This window comes from Coregonus clupeaformis, chromosome 26 (assembly GCF_020615455.1).
Source record: "Coregonus clupeaformis isolate EN_2021a chromosome 26, ASM2061545v1, whole genome shotgun sequence".
Lineage (NCBI taxonomy): Eukaryota > Metazoa > Chordata > Actinopteri > Salmoniformes > Salmonidae > Coregonus > Coregonus clupeaformis.
In genome coordinates this window covers 39,949,291-39,975,563 of record NC_059217.1, presented here as the reverse complement: position 1 = coordinate 39,975,563, position 26,273 = coordinate 39,949,291, and the positions used below count along the sequence as shown (strand labels likewise).

Here is a 26,273-nt window from a genome sequence, read left to right as displayed (position 1 = left end):
AAATGCCCTGGCTCATCTATCCAGACTAGGGGTATTTCTCCTGAGCTTCCTCCTCAGAAGTGTGCATTCACACACTTGATACAGCATAGCCTACATATCTTCATTTTCATTTCATGAGGGAGTTGGGGAATGCTTCTGGTATTGTGCATTTGTTGCTTAAGACGGGGTATGTTATAAGATGTGTGTTTGATGCCATTTTTTGTTATTCTGTAAATGTCTTGTTGGCACAGATACAACTTAATAGGTCATTTAGTTATTGTGTAAATGTCTGGTTAGCACAGCTACAACTTAATAGTTGTATAGTAATAATAACAGATACAACAACTCCCACGTGGAGTTCCAGGTCTCAGGCAGCCTCTGGAACTGCCGTTCTGCTGCCAACAAGGCAGAGTTCATCTCAGCCTATGCTACCCTCCAGTCCCTCGACTTCTTGGCGCTGACGGAAACATGGATTACCACTGAAAACACTGCTACTCCTACTGCTCTCTCCTCGTCTGACCATGTGTTCTCGCATACCCCGAGAGCATCTGGTCAGCGGGGTGGTGGCACAGGAATCCTCATCTCTCCCAAGTGGACATTCTCCCAAGTGGACATTCTTAATTAGATAGGACGAGTTTAATTAAAATGTAATCATTAAGTTGATTTTCTAATTAAAATGGAGTTAGCTGATGGTCTCTCTCATTAGCTCGACAGAGTGCAGTCATGCGATGGCTGCTTTTATTAAACTTTGGATCTGTGTGTGTGTGTTGTGTGTCTAAAGTCTCTGACGTGACGGCGCTTTGATGTCGCTCATGCGTGACTCTCTCTGTCCCTCCGCTGCATGAAAGATGAAACGACTGCATGGTGTTTTTGGAGCGAGTATTGCTGACACAGCTTGGAGAGATGGAGATAAAGAGAGAGAGAGGGAAGGAAAGAGGGGGGCGAGAGAGAGCGAGAGACAGAGAGAAAAAGAAAGAGAAACCTCTGTGAGTGAAGAGGTGAGACTGTTCGTACTCAAAGAGAATCTCCTGTCTGTCTGTCTGTCTGGCACAGGTTGATGATGAGGCACTTTCCTAGGTCCAGTGTAGCTAGCAGCTGCTGTTTACTTCTCTAGATGATTGTCAGTGATGAACCTGAGGAATGCTCAGTGAATGCTTTATCAAGAGATGGAGACTGCAATCAAGATTATGATCAGTTGCCCCCAGTCACTTATTTCTTATACTGCACAGTAGCCGACATGTCTTCTCTTGTTTTGTATTACAGCACATTGAATCCAGTGAGTGAGTTGGTGCTTGAAATCTAGTCAGGGCCGGCTCCAGGCATAAGGGACATAAGCGGTCGCTTAGAGCAGGATTTCACAAACAGCAATTTTTCTCTTGTTATGTCAGTCAATGACAGTCATTCAATTAGTCAGCTATGTAAACTTGTAGTAATCATGGCCCAATACCGACCTGTCACGCAGGGCACGTGCCCAGGGGCCCTGACCTCCAGGGGGCCCACATTGATTTTGTTAGTCACTCTCACTCTGATATCATATTGACATGGCATAAGTCATGACAAAATGTATAGAATTGCAGGAAATTACCTTTAAAACTGGAAAAACAATATCTCCACCCCATGACAAAATTGGTAGAATTGCAGGAAATTAGCTGTAAAATTGCAAAAATATATATCTCCGCCCCATGCCAAAATGTGCAGAATTGCACTAAAATGTTTTGCCTGCAAGGTGGCCCTGACTCTAGTACTTCTGTTTGTGTCTGACTCTGAGCCACAACATTAGGTTTTTACACAGCCTCCCTCTGTGATGCCTGTCTCTGCTCAAGGATCTGTCCTCTCTCTCCTCTCCTCTCCCTCAGCACAGCCTGCATTCCTCCAGTCCTTTTGCTACTACAATAAACAGTGATAATTCCTGAGTGCTCTGTGTGGCTTTGACATACAGTAGGAGCATCCACACAGCTATAGCATTATCTCCAGTCCACACAGCACCCCCCAGCCTTTTACAGAGTGGGTCAGCCCACCAACCCCAGCTCACCGCTGTGCAGCGTGACATGGTACAACCCGCTGGTACTGTTCTTAGAGCATGGTGCCAGAGTGAACAGTCTCCTCTCCTCTTTGTCAGGGTTGCAGGGAGGCACTGGGAAGGAGGGATTAAAAGAGGAGAGTCTCCGCTGATTCTGCTTGTTTAAAGGCATTCCTCTGCTCTCTCTGTCTCTCTCTCTGTCTGCTCTCTCTCTCTCTCTCTCCCTCTCTCCCTCTCTGTCTGTCTCTCTCTCTCTCTCTCCTCCCCCCTGGTATGACCCTGTTCAAGAGTGAATATCACAGCCTAAGACGTGAGTATAGGGCAGTCTGCCTCTCTCTCTCTCTCTCTCTCTCTCTCTCTCTCTCTCTCTCTCTCTCTCTCTCTCTCTCTCTCTCTCTCTCTCTCTCTCTCTCTGCTTCTCTCTCTCTCTCGCTGTGTGTGTGTAGTTGTGTGTGCATGTCTGTGGTAGTAAGAAAGCACATTGATGATGCATCAGCGCATATCAAATTGGTATTGTATACTGTATGTTTATTGTGCCTGAACTTTAGGTGAGAAGTCTTATCCTTTGATGAGCACTACTATAACATATTCCATGCGCAGATACCTGACAACATCTGTTCAAGGATGCTTGACTATCTGTGCAATAGAAGGGGTGCCTCGTAGTACACAGATTGAAGCACCTGAAGCATGTCTAGGATGTAGTTTGTGTGTGTGTGGGTGAGAGGTTGGTGAGCTGAGGTGATTGAAGAGGCTATGTAGATAAGTATCAGCCAAGAAGGCAGGAATCGATCAGATTCTGCAGCTTGGGCCAAAGCAAATGAAGCCTCTGTTACTCACACACTGAGAAGGACAGATGTTGTGTGTGTGTGCGTGACCCCTTGTGTAGTGGATGTAAACTCGCCCGCAGCATGTTAGAAGTTGTGCAGAAGGTTGCTGATTTGATCCCAGCTCAGGGCAAAACAGAAGGCCCTCTGTTACAATGGTGCCGTGACCCCGATCCACAGTTGGGCTCTGTCCGGTTGCTGGGGTTCAGAGGAGTAGAAGGAGGTTAAAGGAGGGATAATGTAATTTTGTGTGTTGTTGTGCAGAAGGTTGCTAGTTCGACCTCCACTTGGGGCAGAACAGAATGCGCTCTGTTACACTTGCAAAATACATTTGATTATCCAAATGATTTCCAATGGTTCCACAGATTTCCACATTATCATATTGCTTATTGCTTATCTTTCCATGACAGACTGACCAGGTGAATCCAAGTGAAAGTTATGATCTCTTATTGATGTCGCTTGTTCAATCCAGTGTAGATGAAGGATTAGGCCAATACGGCATGTTTCTGTCCAAATGGCATGCAGGCCAGAATGTCTCCATATAATTAATAACCACAATGCATAATATACAGTTGAAGTTGGAACACTTAGTTTGAAGTCATTAAAACTAGTTTTTCAATCACTCCACAAATTTCTTGTTAACAAACTATAGTTTTGGCAAGTCGTTTAGGACATCTACTTTGTGCATGACACAAGTAATTTTTCCAACAATTGTTTACAGAGATTATTTCACTTATAATTCACTGTATCACAATTCCAGTGGGTCAGAAGTTTACATACACTAAGTTGACTGGGCCTTTAAACAGCTTGGAAAATTCCAGAAAATGATGTCATGGCTTTAGAAGCTTCTGATAGGCTAATTGACATCATTTGAGTCAATTGGAGGTGTACCTGTGGATGTATTTCAAGGCCTACCTTCAAACCCAGTGCCTCTTTGCTTGACATCATGGGAAAATCAAAAGAAATCAGCCAAGACCTCAGAAAAAAAATTGTAGACCTCCACAAGTCTGGTTCATCCTTGGGAGCAATTTCCAAACGGCTGAAGGTACCACGTTCATCTGTACAAACAATAGTACGCAAGTATAAACATCATGGGACCATGCAGCCATCATACCGCTCAGGAAGGAGACGCATTCTGTCCCCTAGAGATGAACGTACTTTGGTGCGAAAAGTGCAAATCAATCCCAGAACAACAGCAAAGGACCTTGTGAAGATGCTGGAGGAAACAGGTACAAAAGTATCTATATCCACAGTAAAACAAGTCCTATATTGACATAACCTGAAAGGCTGCTCAGCAAGGAAGAAGCCACTGCTCCAAAACCGCCATTAAAAAGCCAGACTACGGTTTGCAACTACACATGGGGACAAAGATCGTACTTTTTGGAGGAATGTCCTCTGGTCTGATTAAACAAAAATAGAACTGTTTGGCCATAATGACCGTCATTATGTTTGGAGGAAAAAGGGGGTGCCTTGCAAGCCGAAGAATACCATCCCAACCGTAAAGAACGGGGGTGGCAGCATCATGCTGTGGGGGTGCTTTACTGCAGGAGGGACTGGTGCACTTCACAAAATAGATGGCATCATGAGGAAGGAAAATTATGTGGATATATTGAAGCAACATCTCAAGACATCAGTCAGGAAGTTAAAGCTTGGTCGCAAATGGGTCTTCCAAATGGACAATGACCCCAAGCATACTTCCAAAGTTGTGGCAAAATGGCTTAAGGACAACAAAGTCAAGGTATTGGAGTGGCCATCACAAAGCCCTGACCTCAATCCTATAGAACATTTGTGGGCAGAACTGAAAAAGTGTGTGCGAGCAAGGAGGCCAACAAACTTGACTCAGTTTCACCAGCTCTGTCAGGAGGAATGGGCCAAAATTCACCCAACTTATTGTGGGAAGCTTGTGGAAGGCTACCTGAAACGTTTGACCCAAGTTAAACAATTTAAAGGCAATGCTACCAAATACTAATTGAGTGTATGTAAACTTCTGACCCACTGGGAATGTGATGAAAGACATAAAAGCTGAAATAAATAATTATCTCTATTATTATTCTGACATTTCACATTCTTAAAATAAAGTGGTGATCCTAACTGACCTAAGACAGGGAAATCTTACTAGGATTAAATGTCAGGAATTGTGAAAAACTGAGTTTAAATGTATTTGGCTAAGGTGTATGTAAACATCCGATTTCAACTGTTTATTATCTCACCTCTCTCTCTCTCTCTCTCTCTCTCTCTCTCTCTCTCTCTCTCTCTCTCTCTCTCTCTCTCTCTCTTCCTCCTCCTCCTCCTCCTGTGCTGTATGTGTTGCCCAACAATACAAGGGAATAATAAATAAATAACCCTAATCATTCAGTAAATTACGCATTACCAAGCTGTGAGCGTTCCCGTGACCTGACAGCGATATCGATCTCCGGGGTTGGGCGATTAAAAGCGCAATGGCAGCAGCTAACAGATGGCAGGCGATGGTGCTCATAAACCCTGCACTAAAACAGTAATGCACCACAAACAGAAGAGTGCCTTTCTGTCATAAACAATGCTGCCGTGGGGTGTCACGTCTGTAAGGGTGGGCTTTGTGCTGTGCCAGAGTCTGATGTATAGTACGACTGCTGTTCAACATTGGGCTGTGTGCTGCTGCCTGCCATTTGGACAGAGATATGCAGTATTGGCCCCCATGCGACTTCTTTGGCATCAAACATGAAGATGGTGATAATGACAATAGATTGTGTTTGTACAGTGCTTTTCTCTGGGTCTCAAAGTGTATAGGTCTATATTGTGTAGGGTAACTCACCTGTTAGTCAGAGATGGGTTCTCTTGTTTGAGTCTCAAGTAAGTCTAATTAAGTCATAAGGTCCAAGTGTCAAGTCAAGTCCTAAGTAGAAAGGGTTGAGACTTGAGTTAAGTCCAAGTCGTGTATTGTCAGTGTCAAACTATCAAATTCTAGCTATAAACATTTATACTGCAATGTGTGTGTTTGATTGAACTGGATGGACAGGTAGGGCAACAGGGAGGAAGTAGAGAGAGGGCAGACTACCTGTCAGTCAGGCCCCTGGGTGAAGGTGAGGGAGTATGGAGCGCTACAGTGTCAGTAGTAAAAGAAATAAAAGTAAGTAGGGTGTCCACCCACTCTGCAATGTAAACATATGTTTCCCATGCCAATACAGTGAGGGAAAAAAGTATTTGATCCCCTGCTGATTTTGTACGTTTGCCCACTGACAAAGAAATGATCAGTCTATAATTTTAATGGTAGGTTTATTTGAAGTGAGAGACAGAATAAAAATAAAGAAAATCCAGAAAAACGCATGTCAAAAATGTTAGAAATTGACTTGCATTTTAATGAGGGAAATAAGTATTTGACCCCCTCTCAATCAGAAAGATTTCTGGCTCGCAGGTGTCTTTTATACAGGTAACGAGCTGAGATTAGGAGGTTCGAGTTGCCAAACGTCACCCTCGAAACCTTAATGACTTGGAGAAGATCTGCAAAGAGGAGTGGGACAAAATCCCTCCTGAGATGTGTGCAAACCTGGTGGCCAACTACAAGAAACATCTGGGTTTTGCAACCAAGTACTAAGTCATGTTTTGCAGAGGGGTCAAATACTTACAGTGGGGAAAAAAAGTATTTAGTCAGCCACCAATTGTGCAAGTTCTCCCACTTAAAAAAATGAGAGAGGCCTGTAATTTTCATCATAGGTACACGTCAACTATGACAGACAAAATGAGAAAAAAAAATCCAGAAAATCACATTGTAGGATTTTAATGAATTTATTTGCAAATTATGGTGGAAAATAAGTATTTGGTCAATAACAAAAGTTTCTCAATACTTTGTTATATACCCTTTGTTGGCAATGACACAGGTCAAACGTTTTCTGTAAGTCTTCACAAGGTTGAATTCACAGACAGGTACATGTTGGAAGGAATGAAGCAACACAACTGTGAGAGGCTATTAATTTGACTCTGGCAGACGGAGGGCAATTAGGCTCACAGTCCTCTCGTTAATGTGTCCTTCTGGGAGTGTGTGTGTGTGTGCGTGCATCTGGCAGCCTACTCTGCTCACCTGTCCAACTCTATTCCAGTTTCCCCATGGGTTTGCTTTATGAGGTCACACCTGTCCTAACACCTGACATTACTAAACCTCTAAATGAATGTGACTTTATAGCCATCGTTGTATTGAGTTTCAGATAGGACCATGACTGGGGAACTGAGGACAAGCCGCCCAAAGGCAGGAACCAAGAGAGCCAGCAGTGAGGCCTACAGGTGAGTTCAGATTCAGCCTCATTAAGGGCATGAACCACACAACTACCACACTCCCTTATAGCCTTTACTGCTATAGGGTCATTCCATGAAATTAGTGCCTTTTGATATTTTAAATATAAATTGTTCACCAATATTGAATTGTAAAAGGCTGTTATATTAAATGATGTGCCCTCTGATATAGACCACATGGAGAATTCAATCAATCTGATTATGAATGTTTATGAAGTCTTTATTTTATATATATATATATATACAGTGGGGAAAAAATGTATTTAGTCAGCCACCAATTGTGCAAGTTCTCCCACTTAAAAAGATGAGAGAGGCCTGTAATTTTCATCATAGGTACACGTCAACTATGACAGACAAAATGTGGAAAAAAATCCAGAAAATCACATTGTAGGATTTTTTATGAATTTATTTGCAAATTATGGTGGAAAACAATTATTTGGTCAATAACAAAAGTTCCTCAATACTTTGTTATATACCCTTTGTATGCAATGACACAGGTCAAACGTTTTCTGTAAGTCTTCACAAGGTTTTCACACACTGTTGCTGGTATTTTGGCCCATTCCTCCATGCAGATCTCCTCTAGAGCAGTGATGTTTTGGGGCTGTCGCTGGGCAACACAGACTTTCAACTCCCTCCAAAGATTTTCTATGGGGTTGAGATCTGGAGACTGGCTAGGCCACTCCAGGACCTTGAAATGCTTCTTACGAAGCCACTCCTTCGTTGCCCGGGCGGTGTGTTTGGGATCATTGTCATGCTGAAAGACCCAGCCACGTTTCATCTTCAATGCCCTTGCTGATGGAAGGAGGTTTTCACTCAAAATCTCACGATACATGGCCCCATTCATTCTTTCCTTTACACGGATCAGTCGTCCTGGTCCCTTTGCAGAAAAACACCCCCAAAGCATGATGTTTCCACCCCCATGCTTCACAGTAGGTATGGTGTTCTTTGGATGCAACTCAGCATTCTTTGTCCTCCAAACACGACGAGTTAAGTTTTTACCAAAAAGTTCTATTTTGGTTTCATCTGACCATATGACATTCTCCCAATCCTCTTCTGGATCATCCAAATGCACTCTAGCAAACTTCAGACGGGCCTGGACATGTACTGGCTTAAGCAGGGGGACACGTCTGGCACTGCAGGATTTGAGTCCCTGGCGGCGTAGTGTGTTACTGATGGTAGGCTTTGTTACTTTGGTCCCAGCTCTCTGCAGGTCATTCACTAGGTCCCCCCGTGTGGTTCTGGGATTTTTGCTCACCGTTCTTGTGATCATTTTGACCCCACGGGGTGAGATCTTGCGTGGAGCCCCAGATCAAGGGAGATTATCAGTGGTCTTGTATGTCTTCCATTTCCTAATAATTGCTCCCACAGTTGATTTCTTCAAACCAAGCTGCTTACCTATTGCAGATTCAGTCTTCCCAGCCCGGTGCAGGTCTACAATTTTGTTTCTGGTGTCCTTTGACAGCTCTTTGGTCTTGGCCATAGTGGAGTTTGGAGTGTGACTGTTTGAGGTTGTGGACAGGTGTCTTTTATACTGATAACAAGTTCAAACAGGTGCCATTAATACAGGTAACGAGTGGAGGACAGAGGAGCCTCTTAAAGAAGAAGTTACAGGTCTGTGAGAGCCAGAAATCTTGCTTGTTTGTAGGTGACCAAATACTTATTTTCCACCATAATTTGCAAATAAATTCATTAAAATCCTACAATGTGATTTTCTGGATTTGTTTTCCTCAATTTGTCTGTCATAGTTGACGTGTACCTATGATGAAAATTACAGGCCTCTCTCATCTTTTTAAGTGGGAGAACATGCACAATTGGTGGCTGACTAAATACTTTTTTCCCCAACTGTATATATATATATATATATATATATATATATATATATATATATACAGTGGGGAGAACAAGTATTTGATACACTGCCGATTTTGCAGGTTTTCCTACTTACAAAGCATGTAGAGGTCTGTAATTTGTATCATAGGTACACTTCAACTGTGAGAGACGGAATCTAAAACAAAAATCTAGAAAATCACATTGTATGATTTTTAAGTAAATAATTTGCATTTTATTGCATGACATAAATATTTGATACATCAGAAAAGCAAAACTTAATATTTGGTACAGAAACCTTTGTTTGCAATTTCCGAGATCATACGTTTCCTGTAGGTCTTGACCAGGTTTGCACACACTGCAGCAGGGATTTTGGCCCACTCCTCCATACAGACATTCTCCAGATCCTTCAGGTTTCGGGGCTGTCGCTGGGCAATACAGACTTTCAGCTCCCTTCAAAGATTTTCTATTGGGTTCAGGTCTGGAGACTGGCTAGGCAACTCCAGGACCTTGAGATGCTTCTTACAGAGCCACTCCTTAGTTGCCCTGGCTGTGTGTTTCGGGTCGTTGTCATGCTGGAAGACCCAGCCACGACCCATCTTCAATGCTCTTACTGAGGGAAGGAGGTTGTTGGCCAAGATCTCGCGATACATGGCCCCATCCATCCTCCCCTCAATACGGTGCAGTCGTCCTGTCCCCTTTGCAGAAAAGCATCCCCAAAGGATGATGTTTCCACCTCCATGCTTCACGGTTGGGATGGTGTTCTTGGGATTGTACTCATCCTTCTTCTTCCTCCAAACACGGCGAGTGGAGTTTAGACCAAAAAGCTCTATTTTTGTCTCATCAGACCACATGACCTTCTCCCATTCCTCCTCTGGATCATCCAGATGGTCATTGGCAAACTTCAGATGGGCCTGGACATGCGCTGGCTTGAGCAGGGGGACTTTGCGTGCGCTGCAGGATTTTAATCCATGACGGCGTAGTGTGTTACTAGTTTTCTTTGAGACTGTGGTCACAGCTCTCTTCAGGTCATTGACCAGGTCCTGCCGTGTAGTTCTGGGCTGATCCCTCACCTTCCTCATGATCATTGATGCCCCACGAGGTGAGATCTTGCATGGAGCCCCAGACAGAGGGTGATTGACCGTCATCTTGAACTTCTTCCATTTTCTAATAATTGCGCCAACAGTTGATGCCTTCTCACCAAGCTGCTTGCCTATTGTCCTGTAGCCCATCCCAGCCTTGTGCAGGTCTACAATTTTATCCCTGATGTCCTTACACAGCTCTCTGGTCTTGGCCATTGTGGAGAGGTTGGAGTCTGTTTGATTGAGTGTGTGGACAGGTGTCTTATATACAGGTAACAAGTTCAAACAGGTGCAGTTAATACAGGTAATGAGTGGAGAACAGGAGGGCTTCTTAAAGAAAAACTAACAGGTCTGTGAGAGCCAGAATTCTTACTGGTTGGTAGGTGATCAAATACTTATGTCATTCAATAAAATGCAAATTATTTACTTAAAAATCATACAATGAGATTTTCTGGATTTTTGTTTTAGATTCCGTCTCTCACAGTTGAAGTGTACCTATGATAAAAATTACAGACCTCTACATGCTTTGTAAGTAGGAAAACCTGCAAAATTGGCAGTGTATCAAATACTTGTTCTCCCCACTGTGTATATATATATATATATATATATATATATATAAAATATATACACTCCCAGTCAAAAGTTTGGACACACCTACTCATTCAAGGGTTTTTCTTTATTTGTAAAAAATGTTACATTGTAGAATAATAGTGAAGACATCAAAACTATGAAATAACACATATGGAATCATGTAGAAAACCCAAAAAGTGTTAAACAAATCAAAATATATTTTACATTTGAGATTCTTCAAATAGCCACCCTTTGCCTTGATGACAGCTTTGCACACTCTTGGCATTCTCTCAACCAGCTTCATGAGGTAGTCACCTGGAATGAATTTCAATTAACAGGTGTGCCTTCTTAAAAGTTAATTTGTGGAATGTATTTCCTTCTTAATGTGTTTGAGCCAATAAGTTGTGTTGTGACAAGGTGGAGAAACGACAGTCCATCATTACTTTAACACATGAAGGTCAGTCTATCCGGAACATTTCAAATACTTTTAAAGTTTCTTCAAGTGCAGTTGCAAAAACTATCAAGCGCTATGATGAAACTGGCTCTCATGAGGACCGCCGCAGGAAAGGAAGACCCAGAATTACCTCTGCTGCAGAGGATACTGTAAGTTCATTAGAGTTACCAGCCTCAGAAATTTCAGCCCAAATAAATGCTTCACAGAGTTCAAGTAACAGACACATCTCAACATCAACTGTTCAGAGGGACTGTGTGAAACAGGCCTTCATGGTCGAATTGCTGCAAAGAAACCACTACTAAAGGACACCAATAATAAGAAGAGACCTGCTTGGGCCAAGAAACACGAGCAATGGACATTAGACCAGAGGAAATGTGTCCTTTGGTCTGGAGTCCAAAGTTGAGATTTTTGGTTCCAACCGCCGTGTCTTTGTGGGACACGGTGTGGGTGAACGGATGATCTCCGCATGTGTAGTTCCCACCGTAAAGCATGGAGGAGGAGGTGTTATGGTGTGGGGGTGCTTTGCTGGTGACACTGTCTGTGATTTATTTAGAATTCAAGGCACACTTAACCAGCATGGCTACCACAACATTCTGCAGCGATACGCCATCCCATCTAGTTTGGGCTTAGTGGGACTATCATTTGTTTTTCAACAGGACAATGACCCAACACACCTCAAGGCTGTGTAATGGCTATTCTACCAAGAAGGAGAGTGATGGAGTGCTGCATCAGATGACCTGGCCTCCACAATCTCCTGACCTCAACCCAATTGAGATGGTTTGGGATGAGTCGGACGGCAGAGTGAAGAAAAAGCAGCCAACAAGTGCTCAGCATATGTGGGAACTCCTTCAAGACTGTTGGAAAAGCATTCAAGGTGAAGCTGATTGAGAGAATGCCAAGAGTGTGCAAAGCTGTCAGGGTGGCTATTTGAAGAATCTCAAATATAAAATATATTTTGATATGTTTAACACTTTTTTGGTTATTACATGATTCCATATCTGTTATTACATAGTTTTGATATCTTCACTATTATTATACAGTGTAAAAAATAGTAAAAATTAAGATAACTCCTTGAATGAGTAGGTGTGTCCAAACCTTTGACTGGTACTGTTTTTTACATTGTAGAATAATAGTGAAGACATCAAAACTATGAAATAACACATATGGAATCATGTAGTAACCAAAATATATAGATCAATTCCTTTATTCTTTTCCCCTAACCCTACCATCCCTCCCCTAATTGGAGTAAACTAATGGACATCAACTCTTAGGCTTCTACTTCCAGCTTATACATACAATATAAATTTTACAGACAGAGTATATTTTCCAATAGTTGTCTTTTGTTTGTTTTTAGTCCCATCCTTCAGCTCCACTCAAATTCCTCCAATCTATCTCAGAACATCATCCAGTTTTGATTTCTATTTGCCATATCATTTTCAACTGTGCTGTGATGTTTCACAAATGTTCTGAACCTTTCTATTCTCATAGATGTTATATATTGTAAATTAAAGATTAACATTTTTGCTAAGAGTATTATTATATTATTGATCGATTGACCATAACTTTTTAAAATCACCCAGCAGTGCTATTTCAGAGTTAGCTCCAGGTAAATGTTGCAATTCTTCAGCCATTCCTGAACCTGCGACCAAAAACTAGCTACATATGGACAGTACCAAAACATTTTATTTATTTATTTTACCTTTATTTAACTAGCCAAGTCAGTTAAGAACAAATTCTTATTTACAATGACGGCCTACACCGGCCAAAGCCGGACGACGCTGGGCCAATTGTGCGACGCCCTATGGGACTCCCAATCACGGCCGGTTGTGATACAGCCTGGAATCGAACCAGGGGGTCTGTAGTGACGCCTCAAGCAATGAGATGCAGTGCCTTAGACCGCTGCGCCACTTGGGAGCCCTATGATCTAATGAGTCTGTCTCTTCGAGCTGGGTTGGTTGTATCGCCCATATATATAACATTCTATTGGTTGTAAGAATTTTGTATAATAATTGAAATTGAAAAACTCTAAGTTTTGAATCAAGCGTTGTTTTGTGTATCAGTTCATAAACCACGTGCCATGGAATCAGTACATTGAAAATCTCTTCCCAACTATTTTGCAGTCTATATGGCACAGCTGTACATGTTTTGGTCCTTAAATGAAACTGGTATCCTTTCTTATTTATCACAATTTTCTTCAGCCAATTTTGGTATTTAATGCAGGGCTGACAGACAAGTTCCTTACTTTCTCCCCCTTCCACTTGCCTCTTCCATTTTTGCGGTAATGCTGCAATTAGTTGGTTGTAATTGAGTAGAGCAGACATTTCCATATATTTTGAATAAAGTCTTGCTAGTGCCAAAATTCAGCATTTTGACATGCCCCTCTGTGCACCCTCTGTGACTTCAAGATTTTAACCCACTTAACCCCAAGATGTTCACCATCATTGTTAAACCCTAGTTATTTTGTTTCTTTGAGAAAGTCATTTCTGAAGATTATTATTTATTTCATGTGAATAGTGATTCACATACGCTATATATACAGAAGTATGTGGACACCCCTTCAAATTAGTGGATTCGGCTATTTCAGCCACACCCGTTGCTGACAGGTGTATAAAATCGAGCACACAGCCATGCAATCTCCATAGACAAACATTGGCAATAGAATGGCCTTATTGAAGCGCTCAATGACTTTCAATGTGGCACCGTCATAGGGTGCCACGTTTCCAACAAGTCAGTTCGTCAAATTTCTGCCCTGCTAGAGCTGCCCCGGTCAACTGTAAGTGCTGTTATTGTGAAGTGGAAACACCTCGGGGCAATAACGGCTCAGCCGCGAAGTGGTAGGCCACAGAAGCTCACAGAACGGGACTGCCGAGTGCTGAAGTGCGTAGCACATAAAAATCGTATGTCCTTGGTTGCAACACTCACTACCGAGTTCCAGACTGCCTTTGGAAGCAATGTCAGCACAATAACTATTAGTCGGGAGCTTCATGAAATGGGTTTCCATGGCCGAGCGGTCGCACACAAGCCTAAGATCACCATGTGCAATGCCAAGCTGCGGCTGAAGTGGTGTAAACCTCGCCGCCATTGGACTCTGGAGCAGTGGAAACGCATTCTCTCTGGCAGTCCGACGGACTTATCTGGGTTTGGTGGATGCCAGGAGAACGCTACCTGCCAGAATGCATAGTGCCAACTGTAAAGTTTGGTGGAGGAGGAATAATGGTCTGGGTCTGTTTTTTCATGGTTCGGGCTAGACCCCTTAGTTCCAGTGAAGGGAAATCTTTAACGCTACAGCAAACAATTACATTCTAGATGATTCTGTACTTCCAACTTTGTGGCAACAGTTTGGGGAAGGCCCTTTCCTGTTTTAGCATGACAATGCCCCCGAGCACAAAGCGAGGTCCATACAGAAATAGTGTGTCGAAATCGGTGTGGAAGAACTTGACTGGCCTGCACAGAGCCCTGACCTCAACCCTATCAAACACCTTTGGGATGAATTGGAACGTTGACTGCGAGCCAGGCCTAATCGCCCAACATCAGTGCCTGACCTCACTAATGATCTTGTGGCTGAATGTAAGCAAGTCCCCGCAGCAATGTTCCAACATCTAGTGGAAAGCCTTCCCAGAAGAGTGGAGGCTGTTATAGCAGCAAAGGGGGGCCCAACTCCATATTAATGCCCATGATTTTGGAATGAGATGTTCGACAAGCAGGTGTCCACATACTTTTGGTCATGTGGTGTATGTCTGTTCCTTGTTTAATATGGTGAAACTATTCCTTTTAAAATATTTTTTTCAAAAGGAACATTGAACATCTATCTAATAATCAAATCATAGTGTAAAAGCAGGTGAGCTCGTTCTAGTCTTTTTGGCCATTTGCTGGTGTTTTGCCAACAGCGTCATGTCAGTGATGTTCTACCTGTTACATGCTGACCACACTGCCCACGTTGCATGCCCGAGCGATAAAAAATAAATGTACACATACATGTTATTCAATCATTGCACCCACACTGCTCGCGCGCGTCAACAAGCGTCTTCGTAGCCAGGCGCTAAAATAGAACTTGATTCTATTTTTGACTCTTGACACGCTGCAAGTCCCACCTCTCCCTTCTCCTCATTGGTTTTTAGGAGCATATACCCACATGGGTGATTGAAAGATGAACTGAGGTCCACACTCCAGTCCAGTTGGTGCTGGTAATGCACCTTAAAGTTGGTTGCCAACCACCATATAAAGTTCACAGAAAAAGAAGAAGACTGGAGAGATTACTAGAAACTAACTAGGTTTCCCCCTTTTTTTGGGTACTTTTTACCACCTTTTCTCCCCAATTGGTAGTTACAGTCTTGTCCCATCGCTGCAACTCCCGTACGGACTCGGGAGAGGCGAAGGTCGAGAACCATCTGCTAGCTGGTAGCTCCTTGACTTCATAAATCTTAGTAAAATAACTAGTGGTGTCTAGTGGAGGCCATATGCAACCAAAATATACATTATTTCTCATTATTTCAAATCACAAGATAGAGCTTGGATGCTGCCATCGGACGTGATGAAATGCGAGCGTAACATGGGCAGTATAGCAGCTTTCATTGATTTCAAAGGAAGCAGTCCCTCAACTGCTGATGTCTGACGGCAACGCCGTACGCCCGAAGGCTATAGTGTAGCAGTGCCGTAACACGTCAATGTCACGAACAGAAGAGGACCCAAGAGCGCAAGTTCAAATTCAGAGTTCTTTATTCAAGGTTACAGGCGGGAAGAGGAGTCCCAGGGGTGTCAGGGGTCTTTCAGGGTCCTCCTGTGGGTACCTGTGCTCCGGGGGTCACCAAATGTCCGGGGGTGATCCAGTCCAAGTGCTTAGTGTGTGTGTTCCCCAGTGATGGAGCGGCGTATCGGGCTGAGGGTGGTGAAACGTCTGGGCACGCTCATCTGGTGGTCGGAGACCTGGGGGAACACACACACACAACAGCAATATGAATGGCAGGCAGAAGTACAGATCAGGGCTGGGCAAATATCGTGGTGAGAGACAGAAGGCAGAAACGAGTTACCGGAGGGGCTGAAGATCGGAGAGTAGTCGAGGTCCAGAAGGCAGGTTGGGATAGACGGGGCAGTAGAACAAGGAGGCAGTCAAGAAAGGATCGGTATCACAAACAGGAGTCAGAGCGCAGACAGGCAGGTTACTGGTCCGGGTTTGAAGACGATCTGACAGGGCTTGGCTGAAAAACAGGGCTTGATATACTGGGAGAGGTAGTGGGGAAATGCAGTTCAGCTGGCAGAGTAATTAGAACAGAGTGAGGCAAGGTGAGGATGGTGAGTGGGAAATGCAGTGCAGCTGGCCAGGTAACAAGAGCAGAGCAGGGCAGGTGGAGCTAGTTAGGCTGAGTAGAGAGAGGGAGGTGAGCAGAGTGGAAGATAATTGAATGCAATTAATGTTGCTACCAGGGAGAGAGAGTGCTCATGACAGGACCCCCCCTCCAAGGGACGGCCCCAGAAGTCCCAAGAACAACATCATGCCGGGAGGGTGGAGGGGAGCAGGCGGCGGGTCAGAACTCCTCCGAGCGGTCCGAGTGAATCTCCTCATCCTCAGAAGGAGCTGGAGGGTCACGGTCGGGGAGACAGGACAGGCACTGAGACAGGAGCAGGGCGGGCCGGACGGCTAGGAACCCCTCTTGGGACGGCCCCTACGGATTGCAGGCTGATCAGGATGTAGTCGGTGGAAGTCAGTGATAAGGGTCCGGTCCACTATCCTCCTGGCCGGGATCCAGGTCCTCTCCTCTGGACCATATCCCTCCCAATCAACGAGGTACTGGAGACCCCTACCCCTTCGCCTAGAGCGGAGCAGCCGCCGGACGGTGAAGACAGGACCGCCATCTACGAGGCGCGGAGGAGGTGGCGCCGGAGCTGCAGGGACCAGGGGACTTTCATGGACCGGCTTGACCTTGGAGACGTGGAAGGTGGGGTGGACCCGCATGGAAGCGGGCAACTGAAGTCGGACCGCCGTTGGACTGATGACTTTCTGCACAGGAAAAGGACCAATGAAGCGAGGGGCCAGCTTTCGTGATACAACCCGCAGCGGCAGATCCCGGGCAGACAGCCAGACCTTCTGACCAACCCGGTAAGTAGGTGCTGGGGTCCTCCGTCGGTTGGCACCGACGGCGTAGCTGGTTCCAGACTTCAGGAGCACAGTGCGAGCCTGGGCCCAAGTGCGGCGGCAGCGGCGGGCATACGCAGAGCAGACGGACAGGTGGCATCCGCCTCCTGGCTGGCAAACAGTGGAGGTTGATACCCGTAGACACACTGAAAGGGGGAGAGCCCGGTGGAGGAACTGGTGAGTGAATTATGGGCATATTCCACCCAGAGCAGGTGTTGAGCCCAGGCCCGGGGATTTTGGGAAGCCACACACCTCAGTGCCTTCTCCAGCTCCTGGTTCATGCGTTCAGTCTGGCCGTTTGACTGCGGGTGGAATCCAGACGATAGGCTGGCGGTGGCCCCAAGGAGATGACAGAACTCCTTCCAAAAGGTTGCTGAGAATTGCGGGCCCCGGTCTGACACTATATCCTGGGGTAGGCCATGGATACGAAACACATGTTCCAGGACCACCTGGGAGGTCTCTTTAGCAGAGGGTAGTTTGGGAAGGGGCACGAAGTGGGTCATCTTACTAAAGCGGTCAACAATGGTAAGGATGACTGTGTGTCCGTCAGAGGGCGGAAGGCCCGTAACAAAGTCCAGTGAAACGTGGGACCAGGGCCTCTTGGGTATGAGTAGGGGTTGCAGCAACCCAGCAGGAGGCTGGTTGGGAGTCTTGTTTCGGTTACAAGTGGGACAAGCTCGGATGAATTCTCGGACATCCCGTCTCATCCCCCGCCACCAGAACCGCTGGCGGACCAGATGAAGGGTGCGAGTGATGCCGGGATGACAGGCCAGGACGGGATTCGTGCCCCCACTGAATCACAGGTGACCTGAGATCTGCTGGAACAAACAGACGGTTGGGGGCGCTGGTGCTTGGACCTGGCTGGTCCCGAAGAGCCTCCATGACCTGCTTCTCGATCTCCCAGGTGAGGGCCGCTACGACCAAGTGGCTGGGAAGAATGGGAGCTGTCATGGCGGTGGTCTCGTCCTTCTGAAACATCCGGGAAAGAGCATCAGGTTTGATGTTGCGAGATCCCGGGCGGTAGGAGAGCGTGAAATTGAAGCGCGTAAAGAACAGAGACCACCGCTGTTGACGGGAGTTCAGCCTCCTGGCTGTTTGGATATACTCCAGGTTCTTGTGGTCTGTCCACACTACAGAATGGTTCCTTTGACCCCTCTAACCAGTGCCGCCATTCTTCAAGGGCGAGCTTGACAGCCAACAGCTCGCGATTCCCAATGTCGTAGTTGCATTCGGCAGGGGTTAGCCGACGGGAGTAGAAGGCACAGGGGTGCATCTTGCCATCCTCAGCTGCTCTTTGAGAAAGCACTGCACCCACTCCCACGTCCGAAGCATCTACCTCCACCACAAACTGCCTTGCTGCATCTGGCATCTGGAGGATGGGAGCAGAAGTGAAACATGTCTTGAGGATATTGAAGGCCTTATCAGCAGCTGATGTCCATTGGTACGGTTGTTTAGTGCTGGTTAGCGCCGTGAGGGGGTGCAGCCACTGTGCTATAGTTTCTGATGAATCTCCTATAAAAGTTGGCAAAGCCCAGGAACTGTTGCAACTTCTTCCGAGACTCAGGAACTGGCCAGGAAGTGACAGCCGACACCTTCGTGAGATCCATCTGAATGCTGCCCTCGGTCACCACATACCCCAGGAATGAAACGGTTTTGGCATGGAACTCGCACTTCTCTGCCTTCACGAAAAGAGAGTTCTCCAGCAGGCGGCGCAGGACCAACCGGACGTGGTGCGTGTGTTCTGACAGAGTCTTTGAGAATATTAAAATATCGTCAAGGTACACAAATACGAACGTATTTAGCATGTCCCTGAGGATATCATTCACTAGGGCTTGAAAAACTGCTGGGGCATTGGTGAGGCCGAAGGGCATGACGAGATATTCATAGTGGCCGGTTGGTGTGTTGAACGCTGTCTTCCATTCGTCTCCCTCCCTCATCCGCACCAGATGGTAGGCATTGCGAAGGTCCAGCTTAGTGAATACAGTGGCTCCCTGCAGCAGTTCGAAGGCAGACGAAAGTAAGGGCAGTGGGTAGCGATTCTTAACCGTGATGTCGTTCAGACCCCGGTAATCTATGCATGGACGAAGAGAACCGTCCTTCTTGCCGACAAAGAAGAATCCCGCTCCTGCGGGGGGAAGACGACGGTCCTAATTATCCCGGAGGCAAGAGAGTCATTAATGTAGTCCTCCATGGCCTTTCTTTCCGGGGCTGACAGTGAATACAGACGACCCTTGGGAGGTGCTGTGCCAGGCAGGAGATCAATCGCGCAGTCATAGGGTCTGTGTGGGGGGTAGAGATGTCGCCTTGGATTTGTTGAACACCTCTTTCAGGCTGTGGTAACAGGCCGGAACATTGGATATGTCGGAGGTAGCGCTAGATCCTTCCCGGTGAACGGGCAGGGTGGCCCCCCTTAAACAGGTCTGGTGACAACTCCTTCCCCACTCACGGACTGTTCCTGTCTCCCAGTCGATGTGGGGGGTTGTGCTGACGGAGCCACGGGTATCCAAGAATGAGTGGTTGGCCAGGTGAGTGTAGGAGGTGAAACTGGATGGACTCCTGGTGGTTTCCTGACAGCAGGATTGTCACAGGGGCGGAGATATGAGTGACAGTGCCAAGATGATGCCCATCCAGGGCTCGTGCAGGAATGGGTTGTGTCAGTTGATGATGGTTCACGCCCAGTTGCTGTGCAAGCTCAGGGTCCATGATGTTTGCTTCGGCTCCGGAATCCACAAGGGCGGCCAATGTATGAGTCTTGTCAGAAAGCTGAAGGCGGAGATGAAGCAGGGTCTTTCGGATGGAGGGAGACTGAAGGCTTGTTGAGCTCACCCGGATCTCCCCTACACCTGGTGAGCTGCGGCTTTTGCCGGACAAGTAGCGACACGGTGATTCTCGCCACCACAGTAGAGGCAAAGGTTGGAGCTTAGACGGCGCCGACGCTCCTCGGGAGTCAGAGAGGCACGGCCAATCTCCATGGGCTCAGGCTGATTGAGTTGGCTATGGGACTTGACAGGCAGGGGCTGGACAGAAGTGGTATCGACCCGAGTACGGATGGCAGGTTGACTGAGACGGCCCTTCTCCCTCCTCCGGGTCTGTATACGGCGGTCAATGCGAACGGCAAGGTCAATGGCGGCATCAAGCGTTGAGGGCGGGTCATGGGAAACAAGCTCGTCCTTGATATAGTCCGCCAGGCTATGGAGGAAGGCTTGCACCAGTGCCTCTGGGTTAAACGAGCTTTGACTGGCCAGGGTACGAAAGTCAATGGAGAAGTCTGCCACTGTCCGATTGCCCTGACGGATGGTGAGCAGAGCTTGTGACGCTTCGGCTGTTGGCGAGCCTAGGTCAAAGACCTTTAACATCTCCTCCTCAAAGGCACTGAAGGAGGCACAGGCTGGGGTTTGCCGGTCGAATTCCGCTGTTCCCCACAACCGAGCTCGACCGGTGAGATGTGTGATGACATACCCCACCTTGGCTCCCTCTGTTGAGAAAGTCCTGGGCTGTAGTGCAAACTGGATTCGGCAGCTGCTCAAGAATGGTCTTACTTGCTTCTGGTTGCCATCAAAACGTTCCGGGTTCCCAATCCTTGGTTCAGGAGCGTGGGGATCTGGTGGCAGCACTGCCGGGCCTGCAGCATTGGGACCTCCAGCGGAGGGATGAAGGAGTATCGGTGGTACAGGAACAAAAGGACCAGGGGGGGTGCAGGTGGAGTAGCCGGGCTTGAGAGTAGTTGCAGGGCTTGGGCTAGCTGTTGTTGCTGCAGTTGGAACTGTTGTTGCTGCTGGTTGAATAGCTGGAGAAGGGAAGCGATGTCGCCAGCCATCCGATTTATGTCTCCCTCAGAGCGTTCCAGTCGCTGTAGGGCAGTCCTCTCTGGCTCTTCCTCCATCGTGGTCAGGGAGTGCGCTGGGTCCATGATGGTCAGATCGTTCCGTCACGAACAGAAGAGGACCCAAGAGCGCAAGTTCAAATTCAGAGTTCTTTATTCAAGGTTACAGGCGGGAAGAGGAGTCCCAGGGGTGTCAGGGGTCTTTCAGGGTCCTCCTGTGGGTACCTGTGCTCCGGGGGTCACCAAATGTCCGGGGGTGATCCAGTCCAAGTGCTTAGTGTGTGTGTTCCCCAGTGATGGAGCGGCGTATCGGGCTGAGGGTGGTGAAACGTCTGGGCACGCTCATCTGGTGGTCGGAGACCTGGGGGAACACACACACACAACAGCAATATGAATGGCAGGCAGAAGTACAGATCAGGGCTGGGCAAATATCGTGGTGAGAGACAGAAGGCAGAAACGAGTTACCGGAGGGGCTGAAGATCGGAGAGTAGTCGAGGTCCAGAAGGCAGGTTGGGATAGACGGGGCAGTAGAACAAGGAGGCAGTCAAGAAAGGATCGGTATCACAAACAGGAGTCAGAGCGCAGACAGGCAGGTTACTGGTCCGGGTTTGAAGACGATCTGACAGGGCTTGGCTGAAAAACAGGGCTTGATATACTGGGAGAGGTAGTGGGGAAATGCAGTTCAGCTGGCAGAGTAATTAGAACAGAGTGAGGCAAGGTGAGGATGGTGAGTGGGAAATGCAGTGCAGCTGGCCAGGTAACAAGAGCAGAGCAGGGCAGGTGGAGCTAGTTAGGCTGAGTAGAGAGAGGGAGGTGAGCAGAGTGGAAGATAATTGAATGCAATTAATGTTGCTACCAGGGAGAGAGAGTGCTCATGACAGTCAACCCTGTTACCCATAGATAAACAGACTAGAAATGTTAACAATTAAACATTTTTTGTGAAGCTTTCAATTGCCTCACCCTGTTGCACACAACATGCTTCTATTCCCCCTGTCAGAAGGTGATTTATGGCTGATTTAAGATAATAATAATAATAATAATAATAATAATAATAATAATAATAATAATAATAATAATAATAATAATAATAAGATGAAATCGTCAACCCTGTTACGGTCAACCTTGTTATGGTCAACCTTGTTACTTTACTTGGCACTTAATAGGCACTTACTATAGTTATATACTGTATATAATTTAGTTAATAACCTCTTGAGATGGGAAAACTTGTTTTTTATGAAGTTGAACATGTGCTCTTTATGGCAGAATGTTAAAATTAGGTGAATTCCTTTATTATTATTATTATTTTATTATTTTACACTCAAAAGGCACCAAATTGGTGGAACGACCCTATAACTCATAGTGAAAGAACCATCTCCCAATTATGTCTAGACAATGGATAAGTAGTTTCAATCATGGCTGTTCTTATTTGAGGAAATGAGAGCCTCTGTCATTTCTCAATAGCAGTAGCAATAGCAGTAGCAGATGGTTGTTAAAGCAGTAGTTACCACAGTGGTGTTGTAGTATTCACTATTACTTCACTACACGTTTGGCCTTGCTGAATGTGACACCATAATCTGTCTGGAAACTCTGGGAGCAGGAGCAGCTGCTGCAGAGGAATGCCTTTGTCAGAATGATTCAGTACATCCCAGCCCACCGCTGGTTTATACTAGGTTCTAATGACATGTATTTTAAGTGACAATCCTAAAGTTTTATTCTGAACACAGCTAGCCAACTGCTACTGTTGCTGCTACTGTTGCTGCTAATGTTTCTACTACTGTTGCTTCCACTGTTGCTGCTACTGTTGCTTCTACTGTTGATGCTACTGTTGCTGCTGCCGTTGCTGCTACTGTTTCTGCTACTGCTGATGCTACTGCTGTTTCTACTACTGTTGATGCTACTGCTGTTGCTGCTATTGATGCTGCTACTGTTGCTGCTACTGTTGCTGCTGCTGTTGCTGCTACTGTTGATGCTACTGTTGCTGCTGCTGTTTCTTCTACTGTTGCTACTGCTGTTGCTGCTGCTGTTTCTACTGCTGTTGCTACTACTGTTGATGCTACTGTTGCTACTGCTGTTGCTACTACTGTTGATGCTACTGTTGCTACTGCTGTTGCTGCTACTTTTGCTGTTACTGTTGCTGCTACTGTTGCTACTGCTGTTGCTACTACTGTTGATGCTACATTTTATACTGCTGTTGCTGCTACTGTTGCTGCTACTGTTGCTACTGCTGTTGCTACTACTGTTGATGCTACTGTTGCTACTGCTGTTTCTGCTACTGTTGCTACTGCTGTTGCTGCTACTGTTGCTACTGCTGCTGCTGCATTGGCTGCTACTGTTGCTACTGTTGTTGCTTCTACTGATGCTACTGCTGTTGCTACTACTGTTGATGCTACTGTTGCTGCTACTGTTGCTACTGCTGTTGCTGCTACTGTTGCTACTGCTGTTGCTGCTACTGTTGATGCTACTGTTGCTGCTAATGTTTCTACTACTGTTGCTACTGCTGTTGCTGCTGCTGTTGCTACTGCTGTTGCTACTGCTGTTGCTACTACTGTTGCTGCTACTGTTGCTGCTACTGTTGCTACTGCTGTTGCTGCTACTGTTGCTGCTACTGTTGCTGCTACTGTTCTACTGCTGTTGCTGCTACTGATGCTACTACTGTTTCTACTACTGTTGATGCTACTGTTGCTACTGCTGTTGCTGCTACTGTTGCTACTGTTGCTGCTGCTGTTGCTGCTACTGTTGCTGCTACTGTTGCTGCTACTGTTTCTACTGCTGTTGCTGCTACTGTTGCTGCTACTGTTGCTACTGCTGTTGCTGCTACTTTTGCTGTTACTGTTGCTGCTACTGTTGCTACTGCTGTTGCTACTACTGTTGATGCTACATTTTATACTGCTGTTGCTGATACTGTTGCTGCTACTGTTGCTACTGCTGTTGCTATTACTGTTGATGCTACTGTTGCTACTGCTGTTTCTGCTACTGTTGCTACTGCTGTTGCTGCTACTGTTGCTACTGTTGCTGCTGCATTGGCTGCTACTGTTGCTACTGTTGTTGCTTCTACTGTTGCTACTGATGTTGCTACTACTGTTGATGCTACTGTTGCTACTGCTGTTGCTGCTACTGTTGCTACTGCTGTTGCTTCTACTGTTGATGCTACTGTTGCTACTGCTGTTGCTGCTACTGTTGTTACTGTTGCTGCTGCTGTTGCTGCTACTGTTGCTACTGCTGTTGCTTCTACTGTTGCTACTGCTGTTGCTACTACTGTTGATGCTACTGTTGCTACTGCTGTTGCTGCTACTGTTTCTGCTACTGGTGCTACTGCTGTTGCTGCTACTGATGCTGCTACTGGTTCTACTGCTGTTGCTGCTACTGATGCTGCTACTGTTGCTGCTACTGTTTCTACTGCTGTTGCTACTACTGTTGATGCTACTGTTGCTACTGCTGTTGCTGCTACTGTTTCTGCTACTGGTGCTACTGCTGTTGCTGCTACTGATGCTGCTACTGTTGCTGCTACTGTTTCTACTGCTGTTGCTACTAATTTTGATGCTACTGTTTCTACTACTGTTGCTGCTACTGTTGATGCTACTGTTGCTACTGCTGTTGCTGCTACTGTTGCTACTGTTGCTGCTGCTGCTACTATTGCTACTGCTGTTGCTTCTACTGTTGCTGCTACTGGTGCTACTGCTGTTGCTGCTACTGATGCTGCTACTGTTGCTGCTACTGTTTCTACTGCTGTTGCTACTACTGTTGATGCTACTGTTGCTACTGCTGTTGCTGCTACTGTTGATGCTACTGTTGCTACTGCTGTTGCTGCTACTGATGCTGCTACTGTTGCTGCTACTGTTGCTACTGTTGCTGCTGCTGTTGCTGCTATTGTTGCTACTGCTGTTGCTTCTACTGTTGCTACTGTTGCTGCTACTGTTGCTACTGCTGTTGCTGCTACTGTTGCTGCTACTAATGCTACTACTGTTGCTACTACTGTTCCTACTGCTGTTGCTGCTACTGTTGCTACTGTTGCTACTGCTGTTGCTACTACTGTTGATGCTACATTTTATACTGCTGTTGCTGCTACTGTTGCTGTTACTGTTGCTACTGCTGTTGCTACTACTGTTGATGCTACTGTTGCTACTGCTGTTTCTGCTACTGTTGATGCTACTGTTGCTACTGCTGTTGCTGCTACTGTTGTTACTGTTGCTGCTGCTGCTACTGTTGCTACTGCTGTTGCTTCTACTGTTGCTACTACTGTTGCTGCTACTGTTGCTACTGCTGTTGCTGCTACTGTTGATGCTACTGTTGCTGCTACTGTTCCTACTGCTGTTGCTGCTACTGTTGCTACTGTTGCTACTGCTGTTGCTACTACTGTTGATGCTACATTTTATACTGCTGTTGCTGCTACTGTTGCTGTTACTGTTGCTACTGCTGTTGCTACTACTGTTGATGCTACTGTTGCTACTGCTGTTTCTGCTACTGTTGATGCTACTGTTGCTACTGCTGTTGCTGCTACTGTTGTTACTGTTGCTGCTGCTGCTACTGTTGCTACTGCTGTTGCTTCTACTGTTGCTACTACTGTTGATGCTACTGTTGCTACTGCTGTTGCTGCTACTGTTGCTGCTACTGGTGCTACTGCTGTTGCTGCTACTGATGCTGCTACTGTTGCTGCTACTGTTTCTACTGCTGTTGCTACTACTGTTGATGCTACTGTTGCTACTGCTGTTGCTGCTACTGTTGCTACTGCTGTTGCTGCTACTGTTGCTGCTGCTGTTGCTGCTACTGTTGCTACTGCTGTTGCTTCTACTGTTGATACTGCTGTTGCTACTACTGTTGATGCTACTGTTGCTACTGCTGTTGCTGCTACTGTTGCTGCTACTGGTGCTACTGCTGTTGCTGCTACTGATGCTGCTGCTGTTGCTGCTACTGTTTCTACTACTGTTGCTGCTGCTGTTGCTACTGCAGTTGCTACTGCTGTTGCTACTACTGTTACTACTGCTGTTGCTGCTACTGCTGTTGCTGCTACTATTGCTACTGCTGTTGCTGCTACTGTTGATGCTACTGTTGCTACTGCTACTGTTGCTATTGCAGTTGCTGCTACTGTTGCTGCCACTGTTGCTACTGCTGTTACGGTATGTGACCTATGCAGACCTAATTTCAGCCCCACGATAGCAGCCTCTACTCTTACGATTAAAATCACACCATCACATCCTCTCTGGATGTTTTGTTGGCCTGTAAGGCTGGTTTAAAACAACCATGCTACTGTGTACCTTTCTTTGGTGCAATGTCTCCACGTTTACATTTTTGGTTCTTGTAATG

At 46.2% G+C, this 26,273-nt stretch overlaps 1 protein-coding gene across 1 annotated transcript in view; it reads right to left on the bottom strand.

Annotated features, from left to right (window-relative positions):
• Nucleotides 1-1,988: 1,988 nt before the first annotated feature.
• The window catches only part of LOC123481929 (serine-rich adhesin for platelets-like), a 39,018-nt gene continuing 14,733 nt past the window's right edge, over nt 1,989-26,273 (bottom strand). Inside the window, 3 exon segments of the mRNA XM_045207632.1 lie at nt 1,989-2,113; nt 22,712-23,594; nt 23,597-25,874. Coding sequence (XP_045063567.1) covers nt 1,989-2,113; nt 22,712-23,594; nt 23,597-25,874 — 3,286 coding nt within the window.